This window comes from Nannobrachium achirus (genome assembly GCF_963921795.1).
Source record: "Nannobrachium achirus genome assembly, chromosome: 24".
Classification (NCBI taxonomy): domain Eukaryota; kingdom Metazoa; phylum Chordata; class Actinopteri; order Myctophiformes; family Myctophidae; genus Nannobrachium; species Nannobrachium achirus.
This window is the reverse complement of record NC_137831.1, coordinates 19,955,294-19,980,321: the sequence shown is the minus strand read 5'-3', so window position 1 is coordinate 19,980,321 and position 25,028 is coordinate 19,955,294. Positions and strand designations below refer to the sequence as shown.

General features: G+C 41.4%; 1 protein-coding gene across 1 annotated transcript in view; it reads right to left on the bottom strand.

Annotated features, from left to right (window-relative positions):
* The window catches only part of zranb3 (zinc finger, RAN-binding domain containing 3), a 135,600-nt gene that overhangs the window by 87,866 nt on the left and 22,706 nt on the right, over positions 1-25,028 (bottom strand). The window contains exons 4-7 of the mRNA XM_080720396.1: positions 24,689-24,867; positions 9,221-9,452; positions 5,372-5,457; positions 2,800-2,971 (exon numbers count right to left, since the gene is read on the bottom strand). Coding sequence (XP_080576522.1) covers positions 2,800-2,971; positions 5,372-5,457; positions 9,221-9,452; positions 24,689-24,867 — 669 coding nt within the window. The remainder of the gene's footprint in view (positions 1-2,799; positions 2,972-5,371; positions 5,458-9,220; positions 9,453-24,688; positions 24,868-25,028) is intronic.

Genomic DNA, 25,028 nt, shown 5'->3' with positions numbered 1-25,028 from the left:
TAAATCTTCTTTTCTCTTTTTTTAATAATAACCACTTGAACCCTAGAGTCCATTCTGAGAACTTTAGCCAAAAATAGCAGATCTACAAGCGCACGCCGTGAGCTTGTAGATCGGCTATTTTCGGCAAAGAGCTTTGGTATAGAGGGGAAAAAGAGCAGACTAAGTACAGAGTGAAAGGTCAAGCTTATTAAGTATTGACGATTCAAGTGGTTAAATATCTGAAAACACAAATTGATATGAATCCAAAATGTCAAACAATGACACTATATGGAATATATGAAAAGGTTGTGGGGGTCCCTTCATTTCTCTCTCAACTAAGGGGTCCTTGGCCTGAAAACGTTGAAGACCCCTGTACTAGACACTATGGCACATTATGACTCCACTAGTACTAGTGGTTCTCATTCTCCAACGTTTTATTTGCAAAGACCACCACAACTCTGTGTACAAATGATACAGGTCCATTTGGTTACATTTTGTACTCTCTCAGAGTTAGAGACCTGTTAAGCCCTTTGCACACAGGCGCGTTTATCCGCACGGATAAAACGGACAATTTCATTTTTTTTAAAGAAAACAATGATTCTCTATGACCTCATGCACACCGGATCCGAATTAGCCGTGCGACGAGTGGCTGCGGCCGTGCGTTTTTTTCTCTATCGAACCCAGTTCGATTCGTGCGTCTTGTCGCATGCGGTAAAAAACTCATCACTCCTTTTATGACTCCTTTTGGGATCCGCAGGGGCGATTCCGCACAGCATTGCACACCAAATCCAAAGCGTTTTATTCACGCAGCAAACGAAAAATACGCAACTGTCCTGTGTGCAAAGGGCTTTATAGTCTTTGTGTTTCTGTAATATTATTGTCCACTCATTGTGTATGTCCGTTGCAAAAAAATAATTTTGCCCAAAAATGTCCACCACAAGCCAACATGGCGATGACCCTAACCCTGGTCATAACTCATAAGTGATGGTAGATCAACAGTCCTGGTGGGAACCCTTAGAATCACAGTGAGCTGGCACTGGACAATTACAATATTCATAATATCAGGTAGAACGTTAGCAAATTCAGCCGACAAAGAAGAAAGAAACAGACAAATAAAGCAAAGAGAGTTGTTTTTCTTCCAAAACGACTACTGAAGCGAGGGCTCACAAATCTGCCTTTTAGGTGGGGAAGGCAGCTAAGACTTCCTGAATATGTCTTACCACTTACTAAGCATCAAAGTTAGAATGACTTCGGGAGTTTAGCTGGGACAACTACTACAGGAATTTCTCGCTCGAATCATGTAAATTTGAGCACGGTGGCCTATTTGGTGGCAGCTACTATATGCATTAAAAAAGAAGCTCCAATTAAAGTGTTCCCATAAATTTAAGGAGAACAGGGGAAAGGGAGGGGGGGCCGCCCTGCATCATCATTTTTCTTGGTGGCTCTTATCGTCTCGTTCCCGGGGTGGTAACTTTCTGCTTAATTAGTTTGAGAATGGCAGGATAACTCCCCTGCTGTTTTTTAGCTAATGCACCCATCTAAAGTTCCTTACATAGCCCAGATCCACCAAGGCACAGACAGTCACAATGACCAGGTCAAGGAGAGTGTACAGTAGGAGTATTGAGCACTCTCAGACTGAAAAACACGCACGCAGGCACGCACGCACGCACGCACGCACACACACACACACACACACACACACACAGAGTAGACAGTGCTTTGAGTGGGAGGTACACGCTCACTCAACACAGTGCGTGTTTAGACAGTTTAGACACATGCAGATGCCATTAAAATGACTCTGCACAATGATATGTCTCCTTGGACTGTCCGGTGACGGATATGAAAGTGCATCATTATGCAAGGTGACAAATTCTTATTGGATGCACCACTTTATGGAGGCATACAGGCTATGTTGTGGAAAAGAACACACACAAGCAAAAAAACACTATTCTGCACTCAGTAGTAGAATAGGGATACAGATGACCACAAAAGACAGACATTCCTCTCGAGGACAAATAACACCTTTATCTTACAATTTGACACGTATGACCAAGATCAAAGACATCGTTATTTAAGACCCATTTAGACCTGGAAAGCATCTGTGTCACTTTAGATTTGTACCACTTTAACCATTATTTTATGCTTTAGCCATTTTAAAATAGCAGATATACAAGCTCATAGCGTGGCACCGAGTGGGGGTCCGAAGTCAAATACATATAATTCTAGGGGTCCTTGACATTAAAAAGTTAAAAAAGAACCACTGATATAGAAACATGTTTTTTTTACGATTCAGAAGACGTGTGTAGAATCGGCCTCAGGTCCTAATGAGTTAACTCATTTAGGCCTAAAATTATTGAATGCTTTAACTATTGAAAAATAGATGTACAAGCACCGAATGCCACGCTGCGAGCTTGTAGATCTGCTATTTTTTCTGCTATTTTTGAAAAAGTCGTGAAAATGTGTGCAAATCTTTGAATATATGTATTTTTAAAGCGCACGTTTGTAACTCAAATTTTGCTTCTGGGTGGTCCCTGGAACTAAATATTTTGACATGTGGGTCCTTGGCCAAATACATAGAAACATAGGTTTTTCAAAAAACCTTAGAATGATTTAGAAGACACTTATAGAATCGGGTCAAAATATTCACAGACTTAATTGTCATGATCTTTCAAAAATAGCACATCTACAAGCTCACAGTGCCGCACTCGGTGCCGCGCTGTGAGCTTGTAAATCAGCTATTTTTCAATAGTTAAAGCATAAAATAATAATACACAATAATGCGTACCCGGGATAAATCGGTTTTTTTTTTAAGTCCTTTACCTTGGCAGCTTCCTTGGGGAGGTCAAAGGGGATACGCTGGCGGACTTTGGGGGGAAGCTGGGTGAGGACCTCAGCCTTGAGTCGACGGATCATGATCTCGCTCAGGCGCTGGTGCAGTTCGTCCAGGTTGGAGGCCCCGCGACAGTCCCACTGCCTCCGCGACCCAAAGAACCTGGAGAGGAATGAACGGTCAGTTAAGGGGCAGTTGTGCGCTTTTCAGTCTGAACTCTGAAGGAAAACTTCCTGAAAAGCAGCAGTTGTTAACGAAACGTTGCTATTGATAGGTAATTGAATTCATAAAATTGTACTACCTGCTGTTAGTTTGCACGTTGATGCATGTGTAACAATAAAGCTCAAAGGACCAATCAAGCAGCAAATGTGCATTTTGTTATCATTTCCTACGCCATTGTTCACAGCTGAGAAGCGCGAGGCACCAACATGAAAATCACCGCGTTGACGCACCACAACGTCAAACCACATCTTCTGAGTAGGGTCGGTCAGTGCGTGCACTCAGCACACCGGGGGCGCAGCGCACTGGATTTCCGAACGACACCGCACCGAGTGCACCGAATAAACAAACGACAACATGACATACCAGTGCATTGAGTGCGCATTTCCGAACGCATCCTATCTTTTTTTTTTTTTTTTTAGATTATGTGTGGGAAGGGGGGATAATGGCGAGTGCCCACTTGATTGCAGGCTTGATTGTTATTATTCATTATATTCAATTTTTTAACGGGACTCACTAGATGCATGATTGATTATATAGTGTAATCATAAAGTAATCACTGATGTGTCAACACTTGCACAAACACTGAGGAAGGCTCAAGGCCTAAACGTTTGTGTGTCAAGTGGGCCGTTCCTTAGAAAAATGAATCAAGACTGCAATCAAGTGAGTGCCGTGCTCGGCATTACTGTACCTTTTTTTCATTTTCTTTTTTCTTTTTTTTTTCATTCATTCCAATCAATGACCTTCTTCTGACAGGCTAGCTGTTAAAACCCCTATAATTATCCTGGCATTATGAAGGGAGCAGAGTAGAGCAGAGTTTTACTCTGATAGGGAGAGTCGCCACCGTTATTATGTTAGATGATGCGAGCCTTATTCTATTTGTACTGTATGTGTATGACTATACTCAACTGCCTGTGTGTGTGTGTGTGTGTGTGTGTGTGTGTGTGTGTGTGTGTGTGTGTGTGTGTGTGTGTGTGTGTGTGTGCGTGCGTGCGTGCGTGCGTGCGTGCGTGTGTGCGTACGTGCGTGCGTGCGGTATGTGTGACCAGGATTATTATATCATAATTGTGTGACATTATGTGCCTGTGTGTGTGTGCGCGCGTGACATTAAATGTATATGAGTGGCCTTGTATTGGCATTTACAGCCACAAGAACAATAAATCAGCATCAATCCGAGAGAGGTAGGCATTTTTCCAGCCAAGCGGTGTGTGTTTAGTTTGTTTGTTTGTTGGCACGCATGTAACAGGAGGTCAACGACAACTGGCAGTCATTTCGCATTTAGCTCCTGTCCTGGCATCAGCGACCTGCTGGCACCACATGACTGTTAACGTTGCAAGCACTCATGTCATCATGTCTTATTCAAACAGTTGAAACGTGTCCAACAGAAGGACCATTAAAACTTAACCTATTTAGGCCGGCGGCGGGCGGGTACACATTATTACTCATTATGTTATGCTTTAACTATTAAAAAATAGCAGATATACAAGCTCACAGCTTGTAGATCTGCTATTTTAGAAAAATCGTGAAATTTTGACCCGGTGTCTTTTGAATCCTTCTAAGGTTTTTTCAAAAACCTATGTTTTTATGTCAGTGGTGCTCAAACTCTTTCATGTCAAGGACCCCCAAAATGACATTTATTTGGCCACGGACCCCCATTTCAAAATATTTCATTCCAGGGACCATCAAAAATGCAAAATTTGAAACGTTCGCTTTAAAAATACATATATTCAAAGATTTGCACACATTTTCACGACTTTTTCAAAAATAGCAGATCTACAAGCTTGCAGCGCGGCACTCGGTGCCGCGCTGTGAGCTTGTATATCTGCTATTTTTCAATAGTTATAAGCATTCAATAATTCTAGGCCTAAATGGGTTAAAGTACTCCACCGGTGGTGTAGTATGTTATCTAAAGACTACAGAAGGCCTGGCGTCAAAACCACGTCCCCTGGGTCACATACATTTTTCCTCCCCATTCCCAAAACCCCATGTTTTTAAGAATATAAGAACTGTGTTTCAAAAATAGAAAAATATATGGTGATATTTTAGTTCAGAGAGAACTGGATTCATTCAGTATCTGCGGTTGAGTATCGTTAGAAACTACAGTAGAACATCATGTGATTCACTGTCCCCACGGAAGCATGTCACGCTCTGTCAAAAACATGAAAAAAATCCTTAAATTTGTGTAATTATTTAGTGTATTTAAAAAAAAAAAAAAAAAAAAAAAAAGTTAATTCTATTTTTAATTTCCGGGGACACCAGGTAGAGCATGGAAACTTGTTTGTGTTTCGAAACCTTTTCCAAGACTTTCCCAGAATGCAACAACATCAGAAACTCTAAGCTCACTTGTAATGGGCGTTGCAGAATTTCTTAGAGAAGTCAGTCCATGATCCAAACCTCTTGGGATACAGAGCGTCAATCTGCATGAAGAGCTGTTGGAAAAGGCAGAAAATGAACCTCAACAGAAATGACACTTCACGCTACCTACCGCCTGCATGTATGCATGAGATAGATCCATATGGAGACAATCGGAGGGGTTGTTTGTACAGATGCTGTTAGGAAGAGTACAGCTTAAAATATTTAGCGTTTCTTTAGCTGTTCAACCAATAAATCCAGGTTTACACTTGAAAGATGCAGTGCCATGATTTATTTACCCCTAAAACATGATTATCAGGAATTATATACTAGGAGGAGGATTTTTTCCAAAAGAGAGTACAGGAAAAGTTGTCAGGTGGGTTGTGACCCAGCCGAAGTTAGCCACACCTACAGTGTTGGGTGAATGATAAAAGGGGAGGGATGATTGTATAATGTCATTTAATCACTGTTTTTAGATCGGCACTTTTGACCCACAAGGTGTCAGCCTCCAGGAAGAAATCCAAAATACAAAGGGACTATATAATTGCTCATAACAACCACACCAGGGGGTCTAATGAAGTACTGTCAACATCATAGACACATGACAACCAGAAAAAATAAAAAATTATGGCACCACCTGTGTGTGTGTGTGTGTGTGTGTGTGTGTGTGTGTGTGTGTGTGTGTGTGTGTGTGTGTGTGTGCATAACGCCATAACGTCTGTGTTTCACATCCAAGCCAATATTAACAATATTTGTGGCGTAATGATGGGTAATCCTACTGTATGAGAGCGAGTAGCCATGTTACAGTATTCCAAGTGCTGCACTCACTTTTAGGGATTTAGGGATATTGATACACTGTGTGGGTAGAGAACAGGGGCGTCACAAGGGGGGAGGAAGTGGGACTGAGTTACTAGGGCCCAAGTTGGAGGGGCCTTCATTATTTTATACTTTAGCTATTGAAAAATAGCAGATATACAAGCTCACAGCCCGGCACTCGGTGCCACGCTGCGAGCTTGTAGATCTGCTATTTTTGAAAAGTCGTGAAAATTTGTGCAAATCTTTGAATATGTAATTTTTTAAGCAAACATTTGTAACTACATTTTTGCTTCTGGGGGGTCCCTGGAACGAAATATTTTGAGATGGGAAACATAGGTTTTTCAAAAAAACCTAGAAGGATTTGACACAAATTTTCAAAATTTTTCAAAAATAGCAGACCTACAAGCTTGCAGCGCGGCACTCAGTGAGCTTGTATGTCTGCTATTTTTCAATAGTTAAAACACAAAATAATGCGTAAGAATGCGCTCCCAGTCAATGAATCCTTGTACCCAGGGCCCAGAATTTGGTGTGACACTCCTGGAGATGGTAGTTTAGGGATATTGATACAATGTGTGGGTAGAGAATGAGGAATGGGGGGGGGGGGGCTGTTCTGAGCTTGATGCTGCGAGCTGCGGTGCTTACTCTGCAACCTATCCACAGTGACTAATGCCTGGAGTGAGGGGATTGGCTCAGAGTTACAGGGGCGCACATCGCTTTATGCACTGGATGCTAAAATGTGAAAATTATGTCGACGATACCAGAAGACAGAATGTGTGTGTGTGTGTGTGTGTGTGTCTGATAGAGAGATTCAGGTGTGTGTGTGTGTGTGTGTGTGTGTGTGTGTGTGTGTGTGTGTGTGTGTGTGTGTGTGTGTGAGAGTGTGTGTGTGTGTGTGTGTGTGATAGAGAGATACAGAAGTAAGGGATTGAAGTGTGTGTGTGTGTGTGTGTGTGTGTGTGTGTGTGTGTGTGTGTGTGTGTGTGTGTGTGTGTGTGTGTGTGTGTGTGTGTGTGTGTGTGTGTGTGAGTGAGTGTGTGCGTGAGTGTGCGCGTGTGATGGAGGATGACTGACTGACACGCACACGCACACGCACACACACGCACGCACGAGTGAGCGAACAAGATGCAATTTGTCCACCCTGTGCTTCAATTAAATTGAATTTGCCTCTTCCTGGGACCAATCACGGTCCATAGATTATCAGGTGTAGATAATGACCACGTTTCCCCTGACAGCACCGTGGATGTTCAGTCAACAGTAGGAGCAGACCTGGCACCACACATCTTTTAACCGTGCTTTCGTTAGTTCATATTCCTGTTAGGGTTTTAAAAGGGACCATACCAGTGATCTGCCAAAGTTCAGTCCATTGACTGGCTCGCAGTGAAAAGTACTACTCCAAAAATGGGACTGGTTATTTGTAGGGCTGTCACAATTATTACATAATCGTCTATCGCAATTATTTTTGCATAATCGTCATAATTGTTTCCATGTTGAGAAATGTTAATAGTTACAAATACTTTAAAGAAGTAGTGGAAATAGCAGATCAACAAGCTCACAACGCATCGCGATGCGACGCGTTGTGAGCTTGTAGATCGGCTATTCCCACTATCAATGTTCTTTTTTTATATGCATTTTGTATAAAATTGTCAAATATGTCAGTAATTTCTTTGTATATTTAAGTTATGTGTCATGATTGCCATGTGCAACTTCGAAGCCTAAAAGCCAAACAGAAATGTAATTGTCAACAACAAATACACAATTAAATCGTTAATCGCAATTATTTGAGTGACAATTAATCGTCATGTAAAATGTCATAATCGTGACCAGGACCTGCTGCTGCAGTGGTGTCCGAGTTGTTATGCCTAAACGTGTTAACATTTATAACGAGTGTGCATTATAAGTGAATTTTAAACGTTATTATAATTCATTATAGACCAGGGGTCTTCAACGTTTTCATGCAAAGGACCCCTTAGTTGAGAGAGAGATGAAGCAGGGACCCCCACAACCTTTTCAGAGATTCCATCATGTTTAATTGTTTGACAGCACAATAATCAGTGTATTTTGGATTCATGTCAATTTGTCTTTTCAGATATTTAACCACTTGAACTGTCAATACTTAATAAAGTTGACCTTTCACTCTGTACTTAGTCTGCTCTTTTTCCCCTCTACACGAAACCTTTTTGCCAAAAATTGCCGAACTACAAGCTCGTTGTGAGCTTGTATATCTGCTATTTGTGTCTAAAGTTCTCCGAATAAGGACAGTAGGGTCACGTGGTTAATATAAACCATTAAGACTCCCTAATCGGGAGATAAGCGACCGTCACGTCGCATACACAAACTTTAGAAGGCAATCGTAGCCAATCAGAGGGGAATATGGGAAATGGGACAGATCCATGTTGATGACTGACGATACTGTGTACCGCTTTGCGTGATTTTAGGCCAAAATCTGTAGGAGCAGTGTCCAAAAATGTGTTTTTCAAATATCGGCCTGATGGTGGTGCTAGAGGAGGGCCATGTGAGAAATCAGGGGGGGAGGTTGTGATTTGCCATCCAAGGAGTGTGTGTGCAAAGTTTGGCATCGATAGGAGGGTTCACGTGGTTAATATAAAAAAGGAGAACAAAGTTTTGGAGGACCCCCTGTAGTAACTCTGAGGACCCCCTAGGGGTCCCGGACCCCCTGTTGAAGACCCTTATTATAGACCCATCCTATGGGTAAAGTAAAGAGCTGCCAAACCTTTTTTTTTTTTTTTACAGATTGCATTAATCGATATAAAGTCTTATGCCTCATTCACATACAGAAAAGCCAAGCTAATGGTTTGCTTGGTAATTCAATGTATTCTCTATGCAAACCAGCTTTTAAAATTTCCAAGCTGGAAATAAAGCTTGGAAGTTTTTAAAGCTGGTTTGCTTAGAGAATACATTGAATTACCAAGCAAACCATTAGCTTGGCTTCTCTCAGTGTGAATGCAGCATTAGAGTCAGTTAAAAGGTTTAATTATTAATCGATCAAATTTATGTGACTCCCACCTCTTCGGGGCGGCCCAGGGCTGGGGTGCCTGTGAGGAGGATGACCCTCCTGGCACTCTGGAGGAGGGGGACCAGGATCTTGGTGCGTGCAGCGTTCCTGGTCTTGAGGTAGTGCGACTCGTCCACCACCACCATGTTAAAGCGCTGCCTCGTCAGAGCCTCCACCAGGGCGCGCGCGTCGCTGGTGAGCAGGCCATAGCCCAGCACCGTCACCTTACTGCTGCTGATGCCTCTGAAACACACAATATGCACGCACACACATTTTCGGCAGGGATACCAGAGTCAAAAATTGACTTCGTACCTCAGAGCGGACACAGGCGGCTTTCACTGGCCGGTGCTGGGAACAGACAGACAGGACTGCCGCAGCTTGTTTAGAACAGTGGTTCTCAACCTGTGGGTCGGGACCCCCAGGGGGGTCCCAAAATTATTTTGCGGTGTCCCCAGATGATTAACTTGTGCAAAATTGTTTTCTCACTCAACAGTAAACACACTAACATACAGTTTAAGAGTATAGAGGGTATCTGCACATATCCAAAGTGACAATTTAAGGACTTTTTAACACCTCTAAAATGACAAATAAAACATTGGCTAAATCGTCAAATATTAGAGGCAGAAATTTTGAAAATAGCAGATCTACATGCTCACAACGCCTCGCTTTTCGAGGCGTTGTGAGCATGTAGATCGGGTATTTTCACAATAGAACCGTGTTATACAAATTGTAATGCCTCAACTCTTAGAGCTTGTCAGGGTGGGGGGTCCCTAGTTAAAATATGATTATTTTGGGGGTCGCGGCCTGAAAAGGTTGAGGACCACTGGTTTAGAACAAACTATTCATTTTTGCAGATGAATATAGATCACGTAGTTGTTCATTATTGATTAATATTGCATCTTCAGCCTCTTTGTTTTCGCTGTGTCCACTATGTCAGGTCTCGGGCCGGCACGGGCCGGCACGCACCGTCCGAGACCCAGAGTGCAAAATGACAAAAGCGACAAACCAACATATTTTCACAGAGAAGATGTCACGGAGTTAACAAGCTAATGAAATTAGCTAACCTGACTTTAACCCTGCAAGGCCCACTGTAACTTTTTGGACACATTTTTATTTTATCAAAAAAAGAATAAATAATTTGTTTTCCTGTTCTCTTTTCACATTAACATCACCATTGGATCCTATTGTTTAGTATTACAGTGCCATTGGCCACGATATTTGCATATAAATACCCCCCACAGAGGGCGATATTCACACCCCCCACAGAGGCTGACATTACAGAGTCTGGACGAACAACATCTCACTTTTTCACTGAAGCTATTCCTCACAAAAACATTCAAGTAAAATGCATGTAATAATTTTTTTGGTGATCATTAGAATGTCTAGAATATGTACATATTATGTTATTATTGTGAAAAATATCCCCAAAATGTAAATTAGAGCATGATTTATGATTTATGAATTATGGCTATAAAACCTTACAAAAACCTTTTTTCTTTTTTTAAACATGACCTTTTCCTCTGATTAGGACTCCTACAACACCATCTGATTTTTTTTATTATTTTTTTTGGCCAGTAGAAATTAATTTGGGCCTTGCAGGGTTACGGTGCATTAGACTGACTTAAGCCATTAAGACTGGGAACTCATAAGTGTCACTCTAGATTTTAACCACTTATTAACCATTATTTTATGCTTTAACTATTAAAAAACAGCAGATATACAAGCTGCGAGCTTGTAGCTAGATTGATAACTTTGTCCCACGGCAAATGGCAATCAATCTGTGATAATATGTCCTGCCCTGTTATCCCAGTCACACAATGACATTTATGTAATGTGTTCTTGTTAACCACTTTGAACCTGCCGTTCCTATTTGGAACATATCATTATAGGCATGCCAGTTGGGCACCGGCCTACTCGGTCGGGAACTATGCGTGTCTATTTGTGACACATAGTACATAGTCTCAACCTGCCACTGTCAACCACAAAATGTGCTTGAGTGTAAGATTTACCATTCCAGTCTCGTTCCAAACCAAGTCCAAAAGCCAAAGTCAATAAAATGGAACATTTATTTATGGCTGCAAATGTCCGAACTGTCTGTTTCTCTAGATTTCACACTCGTGAACACGGGGTGCTCACACACACACACACACACACACACACACACACACACACACACACACACACACACACACACACACACACACACACACACACACACACACACACACACACACACACACACACACACACAGATCTGCACTCATAGACAAAGAACCATAATATACACAACAAGCTAGTGCTGCAACTTTTGTCCAACCCTGTGGTTAGTACTGAGATCCATTTGGAGTCATCAGCTTTGCTGCTTCTCCTGGCGTGCAATTTGATTTATGAACTATGGTTAATGCCACTATGCTTTCAGACCTCATTTGGAAGACGGTGTAACCTTTCCTTCAAGGAAAGGCAAAATTGCCTCGTGATTTGAAAATTGCTGCAGTCAATACAGCAATTTCTGTTTATACCACCCCAACTCGATTAATTGTGCAGTCTGCAACTAAAACATGCACACGCGGGTAAATAAATGAACGTGCGCGGCTGCACGCACACATACACACACACACACACACAGCGTTCATGACAGTGGGGACAGCCACAGACATAAAATTCAATGGGGCTCTCGGAAAAAAAATCAAGAGCCTTGACAGCGTCTGACAGGCGCCTTTCACGAGGCAAATCTGAAAATATGCTAAGACGCCATTCACCCTCCGGCACAAAGACGACATCATTCAAAACGCAAAAGTACAGTCCTTCCCCTCGTCTGCCTGGTCATGTCATTAAACCCATTCAGAACGGGTACACATTATTTATTGTGTATCATTATTTTATGCTTTAACTATTGAAAAATCACACCCGTGTGAACTGAGCGGTGGTTCCCCCCCCCCCCCCCTTCCCCCCTGTGTGTGTGTGTGTGTGTGTGTGTGTGTGTGTGTGTGTGTGTGTGCGTGTGTGTGTGTGTGTGCGCCTGGTCTGGCCTGGCCTGAACAACAGCGCCCCTCCCTTAACATGTGTGGTCAGAAAAGGTTACTGCAGGCTACAGACAGACAGACACGCAGACAGACAGACAGACAGACAGACCCACACACACGGCCACGTATAGGAGCGTTGTGACCACCGCTCAAAAATAGCAGATACGGTGCCGCGCTGCGAGCTTGTAGATCTATTTTTGAAAAATCGTGAAAATTAGAATTTTGACCCGATTCTATAAGTGTCTTTTCAATCCTTCTAAGGTTTTTTGAAAAACCAATGTTTCTATGTCAACAATCTGGCTATAGCCATCGTCAAAGAAAAGTCCTTTTCACTTAACTGGAGCTCAGTTAGTCTGTTCTTTAGAGACTACTATGTCAGTGGTTCTCAAACTTTTTCATGTGAAGGACCCCCAAATGTATTTGGCCACTGACCCCCATCTTAAAATATCTAGTTCCAGGGACCACCCAGAAGCAAAATTTGAGTTACAAACGTTCGCTTTGAAAAATACATATAGTCAAAGATTTGCACACATTTTCACGACTTTTTCAAAAATAGCAGATCTGCAAGCTCGCAGCGCGGCACTCGGTGCCGCGCTGTGAGCTTGTATATCTGCTATTTTTCACTGGTTAAAGCATTCAATTCATTCTAGGCCTAAATGGGTTAACACTTCCCCTTCAAGGACAACGGTTTCACAACCTCTTTGCACCTCATCCGAGATGAGAGAATGGGCAGGCTTTTCTTCTTCAAATGAGCCACAAAAGAAAGAAGAAAAAAACTTTAAGTAACAAAAAATGTAATGTAACACAAGCTGGCAGTGTGTAACGACTATGTCCTACACAGGATTCATACCTGACCTGTGTCTCCTGCATGAGAAACCGCTTTTCAACAGTTCCTACTGCATGGCCAGGGGTATACAGTAAGTGGGACTGAGTTACTAGGGCCCAAGGTGGAGGGGCCTGGAATTATTTTATACTTATACTATTATACTATACTTATACAATTGAAAAATAGCAGATATACAAGCTGACAGTGCTGCACCGAGTGCGAGCTTGTAGATCTGCTATTTTTGAAAATGTGTACAAATCTTTTAATGTATTTTTTTAAGCGAACATTTGTAACTCAAATCTTGCTTCTGGGGGGTCCCTGGAACAAAATATTTTGAGATGGGGGTCCGTGGCCAAATACATAACATTTTGGGGGTCCTTCACATGTGTCAGCACTGACATAGAAACATAGGTTAAGGTAAGACACTTATAGAATCGGGTCAAAAATATTCAAAGACTTGCACAAATGTTCAAGATTTTAAAAAAATAGCAGATCTACAAGTTTGCAGCGCTGTGACCTTGTAGATCTGCTATTTCTCAATTGCTAAAGCACAAAATAATGCGTTCCCAGTCTAAATGGGTTAAACCCCCTCCCCCCTATGAAGAACATTCATGGGGGGCCCGCAGTGAATCCTTGTAGCCAGGGTCCAAAATTTGGTGAGACACCCCTGGCCAGGGGAGCTATTGCGCTTATGAGCTTCAGGCTTGATATTTGTCAACCAGTGCTGTAGGTGCCCTACCTGACAGGGTTGCAATTTCTCAGTAGAACCACTGCAGATGTGTTAGTTACTGTATAATGTATTAGTAAGACATTGAAGCTTTAAGCACAACAAAATTCACTAGATAATAAAAGTGGAATAAGAATCTCTTTTCAGGGCCCTTTTAATGCCAATTTATGCCAACAAGCTAGACAGACACGAAAAGCCCCAGTCAACACACTCCTGTGAAAATGAGGCTGTCATGTCCCCGCACACACAGCAATTATCATTTCAGTTCACTCTCTGGTCTGAGCATTTGGATTCCTTTGTGGTCGTTTTGGCAGTAGCCTTGTTGATTTGCCTGTCTGTCAATGCTGTCATCCCCCAGATCTCCATGCAAATTGAACCTGCTGCAGTTATTTGGCAGCTCTGATTTATGTCAATCTATCGCAGCACGCAGCATACTCTGAAAATGAAAACATTGTTTGTCACTTGGCTCCTGAAAACACCCCATCGAACCATTTTGTACAGTGTTTTCACGATGTGGCTCCTCAGAGGTAAACTGTCTAGACCAATGGTTCTCAAACATTTTCATGTCAAGGACCCCCTTGATACGTATTAGTCCACAGAAACCATTTGAAGGATTGTGTGCCAGGGACCCACATAAGAGAAGATTGGGGCGGTGTGGTGACAGAAATGTATATGTCACAGTTTTTTTGAGTTTCAGTGAAATTGAGAACAGGAGCGCTCGTCGGGCGGCGCGGGGCGGAACAAGCGGTCGCTTTGATCCACAACAACGACAACGACAGCGTAGCGTCGGCAGGAATGATAGCGCCTCACCCCACGGAGGTTAGGGTTATGGTTAGGCATAGTTTTATTGAGGTTAAGGTTAGGGTTAGAGTTATAGGCATAGTAAGCTAATGGCTAAACACAGCTGAGCTAGGCTAGTAGATTAACAAAGAAAGAGTGGTCGCAAAGAGTGCAGCGACTACACAAGTGAATGGCTGTTGTCGCCATCTCATGGTGAATACGCAGAATTACACAGGTGCGCTGATAAGAGACTATCAAAGTGAATTGATCCAGGTGGTGTTGTGTGGTGAACTACAAAATGAGCGCTCTTACCCCAATCTCACTAAGTTACCCAAACTGACTGTAACATATGTTTGGCCTTCCATTCAAAACTCATTTGAAATCAGCAAGCTTTGTGTCTCTGTGCTACTGTAATTACAACTAAACTACAGCTGTCAATCTTAACAGCTGAGCTGTCTCCCCCACGCTTGCTCTTGCTCTGTTGGTGAATCATGTACTTCTATGGCTGTTTGTATGTTGCCCTTATCTTTAGTACAGAACCTTATAAGACCACGTTAGAATAGCATCTCTGTTACAATGGACAATAAGAACTGTCTGAAAATGGGACTGAGGAGGGTTGTGCCCCGAGAGGGCTGCGAGGAGAGGCCAGGAGGCCTGCTCCTCATGATCTGTAATGCTGGGACTCTGCTTAACTTTTTGATTTTTAAATAAAACTTTGTCAATCCTTCATTCATCTTGTGGAACATCATTTTTTTCCATTACAGCGGGCATGGCTGAATGGATAGAGAGTCCACCTGGGAAGGAGAAGGTCCCAGGTTTGATTTCCGGACCCGGCAATGTGTCCTTGGGCAAGTCACTTTACCGGTAACCTTAAACTGCTCCCCACGCTTACTTGAGAAGCACTCAGCTGGGTAAAGCTGAATTTACTCTGTAGGATGAAATAGGTCTAATTGCGACTTTCATTGTTTAATGCGAGTCAATAGGGCTCTGATATGGCGGAAACTGTGCCCAAATTTGGAGTAATCTTACAATAAATGAGACAAATCTCTGTTCGGGCGGCCGAGTTTCTAGTACTTAAAGGGCCACTTCACCTCTGGGACAACCCATCTTATTTTATTGTTGTTTGGGACACGATCAACACAATCCTGAGTTATTTTTTGTGTTCAATCTGTGTTTTTAGATATTTTGGTATTTCAGCATGTACTAGTGATGCGTTTTGCATCATATGATGCAAAACGCATCACTGATGATGCAAAATGCATCACTAGTACATGCTGAAATACCAAAATATCTAAAAACACAGATTGAACACAAAAAATAACTCAGGATTGTGTTGATCGTGTCCCAAACAACAATAAAATAAGATAGGGTTGTCCCAGAGGTGAAGTGGGCCTTTCATAAATGTCATAGACAAATGATGTTATTGATGACTAACGTCACATGCTGCATGCTATGGATCATGATAAATAACAACACCGATAATTGGTGTTGGTTCAATGAATTGGAACCGTTGTGGGGGCAGTAAAGATCTCTCTTTTTTTTTTTTTTTCACGTAAAAAGGTTATCTACGGTATGGCCCCTTCTAAAGTGCCATACACTTCAAACTCCAACGTATCTATATGAACAGTATGAGTGCATGGATATATATACTGTATATTATGAGTACATGTGTGTGTACAGTATGAACGCATGGATGTGAGTGGGTGAGGGCCTCAAATTTCCCTTCCTTTGATATGGTGCACTTATGTTACATGCTCTGTACTTTGAGTGTTAAAGTGAAAGCTAAAGCGATCAATGCATGAATAATTATCATAGAGATATTGTGTCATAAACCATTAGGCATGTTAAGACACGGTTATGTTGTGAAAGGTATTACATTCTAGATCAAGTACAATCCTTCCCGTCTTTTAATTGAGACACTGTTAACCACTGGCTTCCTTTACTGGGCATGTGAAAATCACAGATCAACAAGCTCACTTGTAGATCGACTATTTTTGGCAAAGAGATTTGGTTTGGGCATGTACAGTATATCTGCTATTTTCACTATATTTGACAGCAAGAGCCGTTGGCCGGCGCGTCCACGTCCATGGACGCGGCCGTGGACGCGTCCATGGACGCGGACGCGAAAAAAACGTCCGTGGACGCGAGGCCGCGTCCACAGACGCAAACGGCCGGCCGTCCCGGCCGTGGACGCGGCCGTGGACGAGGCCGTGGACGCAGACGGCCGGGGACGCGGCCGTGGACGAGGCCGCGGACGCAAACGGCCGGCCGTGGACGAGTCCATGGACGAGGCCGCGAAAAAAAGGCAGCCAAAAAAAAAAAAAAAGGTGTCTATTGTATGTATTTTTTGATGGAGAATTCAAATATGACCTTCTTTTTTGCATAGGACAACTCTAACCTGCATCAATTGGTATTTTATGATTGCCAATTGTACCCTATCCATCTGAAAAACAAATTGGATGTCTATTGTATGTATTTTTTGATGGAGAATTCAAATATTACCTTCTTTTTGGGATAGGACAACTCTAACCTGCATCAATTGGTATTTTATAATTGCCAATTGTACCCTATCCATCTCAAAAACAAATTGGATGTCTATTGTATGTATTTTTTGATGGGGAATTCAAATGTTACCTTCTTTTTTAGATAGGACAACTCTAACCTGCATCAATTGGTGCATCAACCTACTATCTATCTATCTATCTATCTATCTATCTATCTATCTATCCATCTATCCATCTATCTATCCATCTATTTATTTATACTTCACCTTTAGTCCAGAAGAGAGTTCAGCATCAGGAACTTGCACACATGGAACTGTGTCATGACTGTGTCATGGAGCTAAAACAGGGCTATGTTAAATACTCAAAATGACTCTGATGGACCAATCAGGGTGGTGGTGGGGGGAGGGATCAACAATAGACAGAAACTGGATAATGCTTTGTTAACTGTCCCACCTAAGTCCCTGCTAGTCTGAACAAACATCACCTTCCCTCTCATAACACTACTACTACTACATTTATATAAAGCTGCTCTTGCATTTGAATTCAAGTCTGACACAAGTTAAGGTTAACTTAGGTAGTATTTCATTTTGCTGGCTTTTAGGGTCTGTGTGTGAGTGTGTAGGCTCACAAATTATTATAATTGTCATTAAGTGACTCTATCTATCTATCTATCTATCTATCTATCTATTTATTTATACTTACTGTTTACATTTTCTATAAATATTTATTTCTCTATAAAACTCAGTTGTGTGGAGTTATTGTGTGCCTTTTCTTGTAGCTAAAGAGTCCATTTGTTCACTAGACATTAAGTCAAGGTTACTATTTTGATTTGAAGCTAAGTGTTTTATTGCTTTGTGGTTTAACATGATTTAAAAGGCAAATTCATTGTTATGGTTACTTTAGAAGACTGCTTTTGCATTCATGAGTTAAAAAGAGAGCCAAGCTAATTCAAAGAGTTAAGTTAAAGGAACACAAAACATGACCTAACTCGCTGCCATTGGACAGACAGTTACAACATAGGCCTACTCTTATCTTTCACAGAACAGACAATTATCATTTGTTTTATCTATTTGAGACTATGTAGCTGCTCTATGAAATGGAGCATTATATCAATAACATAACAATATATGTGGCCTAGACATGGATATTGCCCAATCAACTCGTAATCTACAGAAATGTCCACCACATCACACAGTATAAAACTTAGTAGGCTCAGTGGATTCACCTATGTTAAATCATGTCAGGTTAGTTTGGTTCAAGGTTCAAGTATAATAATTTATGAGACAAAAATGTAAACAGCACAAATGTACAATCACATCTCGGCTAGAATGATAACATAAAGTCCTGACTACTCCTTGTTATTGTGGTCCTAAATACTACAATGATTAGTTTGGATGCATTCCTTCTATCATGTCCAATTAAAAATAAATACATTACATACATACAGAAATCTGCCTTCTCCTGTATTGCATTAGTGACATTCATTATAAATAGTAAAATAACAGGACAGAGCAAAAAAGGCCTCTGTTGTGTCTTTATCTGATCACATGCAATCAGACACTCACACTGCACAGCAATATATAAACTTTATTACAGGCTCAAGGCCCACAGGGTAAGCAGACAATACATTACAAAGATAATAATAAAAAAAAAAACAACAACAGAGAGTACATTCACAAAGCCCCACCGGAGCTAAAGAGGCACTCATGCCAGTGTCCTCTAACGGTAGACGTGTACCTGACAGAGCTTTCCCCACATTGGTTACAGATATAAGGTTTCTCTCCGGTGTGAATTTGTTGGTGTATTTTGATATGTTCCAGTCTAGGAAAGCTCTTTCCACACTGGTCACAGCAATAAGGTTTCTTTCCAGTGTGATTTTTCTGGTGTGCTTTGAGATGATGCATATCACTGAACCTTTTCTCACACTGGACACAGCAGTATATGGCTTCTCACCAGTGTGGATTTTCAGTTGTCTTTTCAGAGCCGTCTTCAGAGTGAACCTTTTCCCACATTGGTGACAGCAGTAAGGTCTCTCTCAAGTGTGAATCTTCTTGTGTTGTACGAGGCTAGATTTTACAGTGAAACGTTTGCCACAGTGTTCACAGCAGTAAGGCTTTTCTTCGGTGTGAAATCTCTGGTGTACTTTCAGAGCAGCCATTAAACTGAACTTTTCCCCACATTGGACACAGCTGTATGGTTTCTCTCCTGTGTGAATTCGTTCATGTATTTTGAGATAAGACAATCGAGTAAAGCTTTTCCCACACTGGTCACAGCAATAGGGCTTCTCTCTAGTGTGAATTCTCTGGTGTTCTTTTAAAATCCCCTTTTGAACAAATCTTTTCCCACACTGGTCACAACAATATGGTTTCTCTCCAGTATGTGAACGCTTATGATCTTTTAATTGTCCAGACCGAGCAAAATACTTCCCACATTGTTCACAGCTGAATGGCTTCACTCCGGTATGAATTCTCTGGTCTACTTTGAGATAATAAATTGAGCTGAAGGTTTTTTCCACATTGGTCACAACAGCACTGTCTTGGTTTAACTGAGGACAGCACAGGACAGGGAGAGAAAACACACACCTGATAAGAGCCAGATTCACACATTGATCAGCATTTAAGTAACATCATCATTATTATTGTTGAGTCTGAAAAGAACAATACAATGTGATAGATCTTTACACATCTGACCCATAACATTATTAGCAATTCACATGGTTACTATAATAGGTGAGTCTTCTAGCTTTTTAAAAATGTAATATTTCATTAATTCTTTCTCTTACTAAGTGTAACATCCCACTTCTTAATTGTATATTATTTGGAAAGGGTTGAGTAGCAAAATGTTTGCCATAAATTCAATGCTGAGTTGCATTTGTTTTCCTACATTTTCCCCTTCAATGTATTATTACAATGTATTTACTATGTCTTACTTAGGTCTACATATTGATCAACATTAACACATAGTGTGTGTTAGTTTAGGTTAGTTGCAGAGTGTCCACAACTGTCCAGAATACACTGTACATAATAGACTCCAGACTTCAAGTGAAGATGAAATCTCTAGACGGCACCAGCGGCAATTCTGATGAACGGGTGGAACCCAAAGACCATCAAGATCTCTGTAAGTCACAGACTGAGTAAGTCTCCAGATAAACTCACACACATCAAAGTGTTTAAACATTACTTTTATCATTCATGACATAATATCATGATACTGTTACCTACATGCCTTTATATGGGGAGAACCAAGCAACTTTGACCCGGTTTTGATTTTGCTTTTAATAGAAAGGAATCCCTTACATTGTTGTATGTTAAATTACTTTCTGATCTGTTTGTGTTCATTATAACAGCCACAGGAAAGATACATTGTTTCAGATTGTTCCAGAGACTGATGACAGACCCTGGATGTAGCTCTGTCAGGTACACGTCTACCATTAGTGGACACTGGCATGAGTGACTGGCATGAGTGGCATGAGTGCCTCTTTAGCTCCGGTGGGGCTTTGTGAATGTACTCTCTGTTGTTGTTTTTTTTTATTATTATCTTTGTAATGTATTGTCTTCTTACCCTGTGGGCCTTGAGCCTGTAATAAAGTGTATATATTGCTGTGCAGTGTGAGTGTCTGATTGCATGTGATCAGATAAAGACACAACAGAGGCCTTTTTTGCTCTGTCCTGTTATTTTACTATTTATAATGAATGTCACTAATACAATACAGGAGAAGGTAGATTTCTGTATGTATGTAATGTATTTATTTTTAATTGGACATGATAGAAGCAATGCATCCAAACTAATCATTGTAGTATTTAGGACCACAATAACAAGGAGTAGTCAGGACTTTATGTTATCATTCTAGCCGAGATGTGATTGTACATTTGTGCTGTTTACATTTTTGTCTCATAAATTATTATACTTGAACCTTGAACCAAACTAACCTGACATGATTTAACATAGGTGAATCCACTGAGCCTACTAAGTTTTATACTGTGTGATGTGGTGGACATTTCTGTAGATTACGAGTTGATTGGGCAATATCCATGTCTAGGCCACATATATTGTTATGTTAATATGGTTAACTACTTAGAAACTGGCACCCATTGGTCATTATCAATTGAATAGGCTGATATAATGCTCTATTTCCCATAGAGCAGCTACATAGTCTCAAATAGATAAAACAAATGATAATTGTCTGTTCTGTGAAAGATAAGAGTAGGCCTATGTTGTAACTGTCTGTCCAATGGTAGCGAGTTAGGTCATGTTTTGTGTTCCTTTAACTTAACTCTTTGAATTAGCTTGGCTCTCTTTTTAACTCATGAATGCAAAAGCAGTCTTCTAAAGTAACCATCACAATTTGCCTTTTAAATCATGTTAAACCACAAAGCAATAAAACACTTAGCTTCAACTCAAAACAGTAACCTTGACTTAATGTCTAGTGAACAAATTGACTCTTTAGCTACAAGAAAAGGCACACAATAACTCCACACAACTGAGTTGTATATAGAAATAAATATTTATAGAAAATGTAAACAGTAAGTAATGAATTGCATTTAATGAATTGCATTTTTATAGCGCTTTTCCAAGTGCTCAAAGCGCTTTACAATGGTTCATTCATTCATACATTGGGAAGTGAAGCGGCGAACATTCGACGCCAGCGTCCTCACTTCCCACATTCACACACCAATGGTGGCAAGCTTTCACCAACCAACTCATTGGAGGCAACGTGGGGTTCAGTGTCTTGCCCAAGGACACTTCGACATGTTGACAGGAGGAGCTGGGATTTGAACCTCTGACCCATGGATCATTGGCCAACCCACTCTACCTCCTGAGCTACAGCCGCCCCTTTAAGTATAAATAAATAGATGGATAGATGGACAGACAGACAGACAGACAGACAGACAGACAGACAGACAGACAGACAGACAGACAGACAGACAGACAGACAGACAGACAGACAGACAGACAGACAGATAGATAGATAGATAGATAGATAGATAGATAGATAGATAGATAGATAGATAGATAGAGTCACTTAATGACAATTATAATAATTTGTGAGCCTACACACTCACACACAGACCCTAAAAGCCAGCAAAATGAAATACTACCTAAGTTAACCTTAACTTGTGTCAGACTTGAATTCAAATGCAAGAGCAGCTTTATATAAATGTAGTAGTAGTAGTAGTGTTATGAGAGGGAAGGTGATGTTTGTTCAGACTAGCAGGGACTTAGGTGGGACAGTTAACAAAGCATTATCCAGTTTCTGTCTATTGTTGATCCCTCCCCCCACCACCACCCTGATTGGTCCATCAGAGTCATTTTGAGTATTTAACATAGCCCTGTTTTAGCTCCATGACACAGTCATGACACAGTTCCATGTGTGCAAGTTCCTGATGCTGAACTCTCTTCTGGACTAAAGGTGAAGTATAAATAAATAGATGGATAGATGGATAGATAGATGGATAGATGGATAGATGATGGATAGATGGATAGATAGATAGATAGATAGATAGATAGATAGATAGATAGATAGATAGATAGATAGATAGATAGATAGATAGATAGATAGATAGATAGATAGATAGATAGATAGATAGATAGATAGATAGATGGATGGATGGATGGATGGATGGATGGATGGATGGATGGATGGATGGATGGATGGATGGATGGATGGATGGATGGATGGATGGATGGATGGATGGATGGATGGATGGATAGATAGATAGATAGATAGATAGATAGATAGATAGATAGATAGTAGGTTGATGCACCAATTGATGCAGGTTAGAGTTGTCCTATCTAAAAAAGAAGGTAACATTTGAATTCCCCATCAAAAAATACATACAATAGACATCCAATTTGTTTTTGAGATGGATAGGGTACAATTGGCAATTATAAAATACCAATTGATGCAGGTTAGAGTTGTCCTATCCCAAAAAGAAGGTAATATTTGAATTCTCCATCAAAAAATACATACAATAGACATCCAATTTGTTTTTCAGATGGATAGGGTACAATTGGCAATTATAAAATACCAATTGATGCAGGTTAGAGTTGTCCTATGCAAAAAAGAAGGTCATATTTGAATTCTCCATCAAAAAATACATACAATAGACACCTTTTTTTTTTTTTTTGGCTGCCTTTTTTTCGCGGCCTCGTCCATGGACTCGTCCACGTCCGCGGCCTCGTCCACGACCGCGTCCCCGGCCGTCTGCGTCCACGGCCTCGTCCACGGCCGCGTCCACGGCCGGGACGGCCGGCCGTTTGCGTCTGAGGACGCGGCCTCGCGTCCACGGACGTTTTTTTCGCGTCCGCGTCCACGGCCGCGTCCATGGACGTGGACGCGGCGGCCAGCGGCCAGCGGCTGTCTCTCATATTTGATTGAGATGCAAGATGTGAGCTTGTAGATCAGCTATTTGTTTTTGAAAATCTCTGAACATTTTTCACAATAATGACATGTCCAAAACAGGGGCATAGTTCCGCCGATTTAAAGCGAATCCAATACGGAACTAAAACGTCCTATGTTTGGCCTCTAGTTGCGCTGTTTTCCCCCCGCGAGGTACCAAAAAGAATTTGTCTACATTGGACCCTATTCGTTTTCCCCTTTGATTTTCTAACCTTAATAAACGTTGTTATAAATACTTTATGGTTCCTGTCGCTAGTGAAAAACTCCCTTTCAATCAACATGATATGCGTTTTGAGCAAATATGGTCCCATTTATCTTAAACTTGATGATAAATTTGCGGGGGGGGAGGGGTCAACTAAGCTGATACCAGCCGGCTGTGTTCTTCTTCGTCTGCTGTATTTCGGGAGGCTCCGACCACATTCTCCCATGTATCCCTGCGGTTCCACGTGACTGTTGGCAGCCAATAGCATTCCTTATGATTCCTGGGGTACCTTTCAAACAATGATGGCGTCACCCATACAAAGGACAAGAAAACCTCATTTTCGCTGCATACAAAGCAATGGCGTCGCACCGTCCATATTTTTCTACAGTCTATGGTCCAAAATAGGGATGCCAGGTTGAAAGTGGTTAAGCTGGCACAATAACAATATTATGAATTGAATTTGAATAGAAATTATTTGGTGAGTAAATATATTAAGGTTGGGCGATATTAGGAAAACCTTCGATATTCGATAACGTTGTTGAATACCTCAATATCGATATTACTCATGATATTAGTAAAAACAATTGCATTATATAGTTTTTAATATTTTTCTGCTTTAGGTCCACTGCCTGCCAAACCCAGATAATGAATAGCATATCCATGCAAGCACACTGCACAATACACATAGAATAAAGACATGAAATGCCTTATTTCCATTTTCAAACAATGGTTTATTGAAATAACCACACCTGGTTACAGATGGACTGCGTTTTTGCATGTGATACGTGCATGCATAATGTGTCTGCTAATTCATTTGACACATACACCAATACCTCATTTCAAGCCGTCTTCGTCGATATGTATACCTTGCATGTTGATACCTCGATATCGATACATTTTCAATATATTACCCAGCCTTAAAATATATATACATTTAGTTATAATAATATAATATCCTTTCCAATTGGCCCCCCTGTCCGCTCTCACTTTGAAAAGCTGTGCGGCTGGTGTACATACGTGGTGTGACTCTTGCTCTCCACCAGGTTGATGTCTCCGGGCGTGAGCTCGGGGATCCACTTCTCCAGCTCCTCAATCCAGGGGTATTTGAGAGAGGACGGCACCACGACGAGCAGCGGCCACTCCTGCCTGTAGGCGTAGGCCACCGCCATGGCCTGCAACGTCTTCCCAAGACCCATCTGGACAGAGAAAATGAAAAACACTCCATGAGAACAGTGGTGGGGGCAGGGACATGCTGGGCCCCTGATTCAGCCCGGGAAAAAGGCCCTCATTGCGCGCTATAGAGAGAGATCTCTCTCTAGTAGCGCTGCTGCTACTCAAAGATTTGCCATTTCAGATC